A 6,711-nucleotide genomic window follows, 5' to 3' on the forward strand; every position below is an offset into this window, starting at 1 on the left:
AAACTCTGTGGAACCTCAAAAATATCAGCAAAGGATGCTAACAATTGTTGCAACTCAAGAGGCAACTGAAGTATAATGGACTGATCCTTAGCAGGAAGAATGTCTTGTGGACAGACCTCTAGCACAGCACACTATGACTCTTGAGCTCCGAGACCCCACAACTTAAGAGATGAACCACCATATGGAATAACCAACCACTTGGTTGCCCAATGAACCAACATGGGACTAGATGTGCCTAACTAGTCCATTCCGAGGATGAGATCATATCTGGAGATCTGTAAAACCTTCAGGTTGGATGTGAACATGTATTCATTGAGGTACCATGTAACGTGAATCATTTCTTTGTCATAGGATAGAGAAGATCCATTAGCTACTCGAACCAGAAGGGGCTTAGACACGGCCTGCACATGAGGAAGGTGGGCAGCTACACGGTCGCTAATGAAGGAAGCTGAGCTACCCGAATCCAGTACAACCAATATCTCCATACCAACAATATGACCCAAAAATCTTATGGTCTTGAGAGAATCGGTACCTGAGACTGCTGCTTGAGAAATACTAAGCATGTGGAGCTCCTTAGATGCCTGATCAACTGACTGGTCCTCATTATCAGAGAAATTCATGAACTGCCATAACTCTTCGACACAGTGAAGTTGTACAGTTTCAGCACACGTGGCCACAAGTATATGTCAAGCCGCACTAGTAACACAGTCCTTTATCCCTTCTATAAGTATAAATTGTGGCTAGTTTATCATCAGTAGAACGAGACTTGGTGAGCACTTGAGGAACTGAAACCTCCAGCTTGGAAGGCACGGGCACACAACTGTCTGTCCCCGCCGAAGTGATAGAAGAAGGGCATTTGCTGAACCCCTTAAATGAAGGCATGTAGTTACGCGATTTGTTCACCTCGCGCACTTCCTCCTGTAATTGAGCAAGCACATAGGCAATATCGAGATCGCGGGGTCGTTGCATTAAAACAGTAGAATGAACATCATCCCTTAAACCATCTATGAATTTAGTGGTATAGTAAAGGAAATCGGCATTGGGCTGATAAGCATTCAACTAATCTACTAGTTGGGAAATTTGTCAACATAATTGGTAACACTAGAAGTTTGTCGTATATGGAGGAGTTGTCTAAGAAAGATTTCGTGCTGGTATTTGCCAAACCGTTCCATAACCATGAACCCAAATTCTGGCCAAGACACACTCATAGGAACGGGGGTGCCCGATCTTCCATTAGGTGAAGGTAACTATCGATTTGGTAGAGATGTCACACAGACGATCCGGCTTCCAATCAACACGACTAGAACCCCACAATCGCAGCACCACTTCTCCTCTGGTTATCAACCGTGCACTGCGCGATTGACCTCGCCACGAGGGCTAATTCCTGCCTGAGAATCGAAGACACAAGCAAGAACAAGAAAGAACACAATTTAGAATATTGCGGATGAATGATTAAGCTCACAAGTTGGGGTCTCACAAACCGATCTATGGCGACTGTTCTCGATTCTAATGGGCTCGCCCCTAATGGGCTCCGACGCGATACACGACCCAACAGCCCAACAGACGGTGTCGCAACACCAAAACAGAATCTGAACGCTGAATTGATTCGACGATTCCCGTTGACTCCGGATGAATTTTAGGGTGGAACCAGTTGGGTTGGTTAGATAATCTCTTTATCTTTCCAACCATATAAAGCCCGTTGCAATTGGAGTCCGGATGCATCTTGGGCGTCTATTTTAGTGCAGAATGGTCCTGGAACCCGAGATGGAGTCGCAGCCGAGTCAGACTTGATCTCCTTCCTGTTGTGGGCGCCCTTGCTCCTCCTCCTCAACACTTAGGCCTTTCCCAAGTCCTTGCTGGTCTTCTCCAAGGTTCCTAATCATCAAAACATCCATGGCCCCAAGCGTAAGCTCTGAAACACAATTGACTAGGGTAGAACGTACCTGGAGAATTAGCCGTCGTGCACGCGATCGTGTTATCGGTCCATTCATTGTATGTATAGAAGTGATGTCCTCATCACACACGATGGAGTTTATGTTCGACAGAATGGAGCCAACAAGCCGCTGGGCCCAAAAAACTCATGGTTGACACTTGAATCCACATAGCAGGATCTACCCCATACATATGAAAGTAGTTCTCACAGCGTTTTTGCCACAATTTGGGGTGTGTGCCATAAAACTCAGGGTAATTAAGTTTGGGCAGTTGACCTAAGTAGCTAGCAAATTGGGTGCCATAATCGCGACTGCCAAAGGGTGAATGAGGTCGTGGATATGGATGACCAGGAACACCCTTACGAGACACAATGGAAGGAAATTCAGACTCCACAGGAGAAGATGCCCACACACCTTGGATATCTCGCTCGCAGAGTTGTTGCAGGATCTTGGATTGTGTGGCGATGTTCTTCGATTGGGAGTCGATCTGTTTGGACTGTGCCGCCAAAGCCGCTGTGATGCCAGGATCTGCTGCGCCCGCCATTTTCGCCCGCCGTGTGAAGTACCCGGACTCCGCAACCCAAGATTGGTAGTCTGATACCAATTGTCAGCACCACAGATACTGATCGGAAGAATTGCTGGAGAAGGGTGAAGATACGGAGAAGCTGCGTATTCTTAGTTATTTCTTACAGCAATGTTTTCCCCCTTTGCCTCACAGGCATTCACCAGGCATATAACCCATACAAGTGTCACACAGCCCACTCAGAGCCCGCGTATACGGAATTGGGCCTCCTGACCCTATGGCCCACTCAGAGCCCGCGTACAGGAATTGGGCCTCCTGACCCTGCTGTCTTCGGTTCCGCGCCTTGCGTAGTTGGTTCGAGCCGTCAGCACATGTGGCATTGGACGAGCTGACACTATTGCGGTTGACCTTAGTAGGTGGAGCTGGCTGTGGGGCCTTCGGATACACCGGTGGCCTTGAGCCTTTCACTACAGCCTGCCTTCAACTTTCTCTTGGACTCTGACGAACAGCTTGGATGTTGGGCTGCAGCCTGCAGGCTGTGTGGTGTACCGTGTACGTCGGCTTGGCCGCCCGTAGTGCGCAGCGAGAAGCGCGCGGAGTCTGAGTCTATCGATTTCTTGTGAACGACGTACTAGAAATGTGGGAGAAATTGGAGATGGTAAGTGCATTTTGCCAAGTTTATGGAGGCTGAAGCAGATACAGCAGGGAGCTCGATCAAGAAGCAATCAAGTCAGTTTGTGCTGCAAATTTGTTATCTGAAATCTCACAGCAAAATGATTTGAATTGATTCGAACTGCCGCCACTAAAAGTACATTATCACGTCTACTTGTCACTCAGCCTGCCTGGTCCCTGGTGTGCCCTGGGATTTCCATCAAGACGATTACAGCAGCGAGAGCCCGGCAACGAAGGAGACCCCGGCGGCCGGCAGCCAGGACGCGCCGTCGATGAACCGCGCCACCGTGAAGCTCTCCGCTTCCGCGGTGCTGTTGATGACGCGGTGGCCAGGCCACGCAACACGCCCGGCCAACCCAGCGCCGGGCCCGTAGTTCATGTACTCGCCGAAGTAAAGCCTGTCGAGTGCGTAGGTGCTGGTGGCGTTCCACTCCATCCATCCCTGCGGCGGCACGTGCGGGCCGATGTACGACATCATCACCACCACCCTGGAGAAGGACTTCCATGGCCGGCCCAGGTACGTCGTCGGGGAGAGGAGCAGCGGCGAACGGTCCGGGACGGGCGCCGGGGCCGCCGCGGGCGAGAGGCCTTCTGCCGGCGCGGCCGCCACGAGGCGGCAGGCGTGGAGGACGATGCCGGTGCGCTGGCACGAATCGTTCCGGCTCTGCGCGGTGACGGTGTTCTTCTGGCCCGGCAGCGGCACGCGCGCCCAGAGGTTGCAGCGCTGGAGCACGGCGGCGGCATTGCCGAAGACGAAGTCCACGGTGCCGTAGATGTCGCAGTCGCGGTAGAACTGGCGGTTAGAATGCGCGTACAGCGTGTCCTGGTACCCGGCGATGCTGCAGCGGTGGACGACGGCGCGGTCGGCGCTCACGCGCAGCGCCACCGCCTGGTGCCCCGCCGGCCCCGCCCAGTTCTCCACCGTCATGTCGCGCATCATGAACCCAAACCCGGACGCGGCTGCACGCAGCAACAGGTCCGAGTCCAACATTCATGCGTGTAAGCGTGTTGTACTATATGTACCAAGACAAATGGAAAAGGCCGTGACAATGACATGTAAAGGCATGCGTGGCAGAATTGCAGGGCGAGCCAGCGAGGGCGACGTGACATCGTCGCAGCATGCAGCAGCCAAGTGCCGGGCACCCCACCTCACCGGGCCATCGGTAACGCGCATCAGTTAAAGGCCGCTAATCTACAATACCCCACACCAGCTGTACCAAGTCGTCCCCAAACACAGTATGGGCATTACTTTTCCATGTTCATGAAATTTAATTTACTTGGTAGATCACTTAATGGCACTTCACTTCCAAATGATCCATTTCAGAACGGTTACGAACTTCACGAAACCTACTTGGCTACAAATTATTCTGGTTTGAAGGATGCTCTAAGCTTTTCGATTCCGTTGGGGAAAAAAATCAGTGCAAATGATTGTAAAAGCTCGATCTTGGAATCACTAGTGCTCCGTGGAGAAGAATGGTTGCGTGCGTCACGTACCAAAGGTGGCGGTCCGGAAGGTGGTATAGTTGTCAGCAACGCTGCGGTTGCCGGCGACCACTGTGACGCCCTTGCCGTCCCCGACGAACAGCAGGTTGGTCTTCTTCATCCCCACCTTGACGTTCTCGTCATACCGTCCCTCCTTGACGTGTATCACCGTCCGGCGCTCGCTGCACTCGGGCGCCGCCTTCACGGCGTCGGCGATGGTGGCGTGTGTCCCCGTGCCGTCCTTGGCGACCACAATGTCGGCGCTCGCAGCCAGCGCCGCCGCGGGGGCTAGCAGCAGGCGCCGGTCCCTCACCGGCTGCCGCCGCGGGAAACCGCACGGGCCCCGCCGTTTCGTCTCGTTCTTGCCGCTGCGTTCCTCGCCCATGACGAGGCCGCCCGCGCCGCCGGCCCCAGTTGTTGTGGTGGCGGTTGCGGCCTCCGCGGCGGTGGACGCGTACATGGCGAGGCTGTCACGGACCACGCCGCGAGCGGCGGCGAGGTGCGCGTGGAGGGGCGCCCCGGCCTCGGCGAGGCTATCGGCGCAGGTGTCGTGGTTGGTGAGCGCGGCGGACAGCCACGTGAGCGCGTCGCGGCGGGCCGCTCCGGGCGCCCCCGCGCCGGCCAGGAGCTGGAGGGCCTCGTCCAGCAGCTCCGCGCAGTCCTCCCGGGCGGCCGCGGCCAGCGGCGACGAGGAGGCCGGCGTGGCGGCGGCCAGCGCGCCGAGCGCCTTGCCCACGCGCGTGGCGGCGGCGTCGAGCGCGACGCGCAGGCGCTCGTGGCGCGCCATTGCCTGCGCCTTGGCGGCGACTGCCGGGAACGCGAAGACCGGGCGCGGGGCTGCGAGCGCGCTGCTGCACCCGGCAAGAATGAGCGCCAGGCAGGAGAAGATGACGACGAGAGGCGCGCCGAGGCGACGGTCGAGAAGGTGGTCCATGGCGGATGATGGCGCGCTCCTGAATCCTGATCGGGAGAGCAGGGGTGGCTAGTGAATGTACCGGCACCGGTGACCGTCCTTGGGGCACTGCGGAGTGGTGGTTTGCGTTCTCTCTTTCCTTTTCCGTTGGTGCCAGGGGCCCGTTTATAGCCTTATAGCAGCAGAAGCAGGACGAGTCCTACAGGCGCCAGGGTGGGTGGCGCGAGTGAAGGAGCCTGCACGGAGCTGGTTTTTCTTGTTCGGGAACGGGGTTGTGCTGCTGCTGCACGCTCATCGTCCGTTTCCCGTTCCAGGTCTTGTGCCGCCTTTGCTCAGTACGTTTTGTGCAGTTTGGTTCCAATGGACAGTTTGAAGTTTTAAAAAATAAAATCCGCCCTATAAATAGAGAGGGTTATTTGGGTTCATCCACACCCCCACACTCTTCAATTCCCTTGTATTTATTTAGATTATAGTCTTTTATTCTTTTTTCTTATATGGAATCATATCTGGAGTCTAAACTTTAAAAGTTTTACTGACTTGCTCAACAATCAATCACTAATCACTATGACACCTTGTCGGTGTGGCATAGGTCTTATTCGACGACCTCTCTTATACATCAGCATTAGGAGGATATTTGTACACATCTCTGTTGAGTCCATAACCTCTATTTCATATCTATATCCTCGTACTCTATATCCCTACCAAATATTCATACATGCTTTTATTCTCAACGATGATCATACCACCGATGCCCCACTTCCTACCACTAAAATCACAACCACCAAAGTTCCTCCTCCACCACCTTTCACCTATCCATATCCACCATATGGATGGTAATGCTCCTTCATATGGTGCTCCACCTCATTTCGCTCCCTCGTTTGGTGCTCCTTCCCCATATGATGCCCATCCTCAGTTTGTCCTCCTGCAGGCACAATAGTGCCCCCAACCAGCGACCATCATGCCACTTCAAACCAAGTCACTTACTTCAGTGCTCCTCAATTCTAATGTTGAAGGGTTTAGATGAAGACAAAGGATTACTCCAGCTCTGACAGGATTGAAAACGAAAAAATAGTCGTTACCTTGTATGGCGGACAATCCGGCCAGAGGGTGCGGACCGTCCACGTGTGCGCAGAAATAGGGCAACTTGCTGATAACGGCTAGTGCTGGTTGGAGTTGTATAAATAGGTCGT

The 6,711-nt window shown here is 53.8% G+C and overlaps 1 protein-coding gene across 1 annotated transcript; it reads right to left on the bottom strand.

The window, feature by feature from the left end:
* Positions 1-3,195: 3,195 nt before the first annotated feature.
* On the bottom strand, positions 3,196-5,659 carry LOC100285544 (pectinesterase-2). Its single transcript, NM_001350200.1, has 2 exons — positions 4,621-5,659; positions 3,196-4,086 (listed from the first exon to the last, which is right to left on the bottom strand). Exons 1-2 carry the CDS (start codon positions 5,540-5,542, stop codon positions 3,335-3,337), a joined length of 1,674 nt encoding a protein of 557 aa, NP_001337129.1. The 5' UTR covers positions 5,543-5,659; the 3' UTR covers positions 3,196-3,334.
* Positions 5,660-6,711: the final 1,052 nt, after the last annotated feature.

Source organism: Zea mays, chromosome 5 (genome assembly GCF_902167145.1).
Source record: "Zea mays cultivar B73 chromosome 5, Zm-B73-REFERENCE-NAM-5.0, whole genome shotgun sequence".
Lineage (NCBI taxonomy): Eukaryota > Viridiplantae > Streptophyta > Magnoliopsida > Poales > Poaceae > Zea > Zea mays.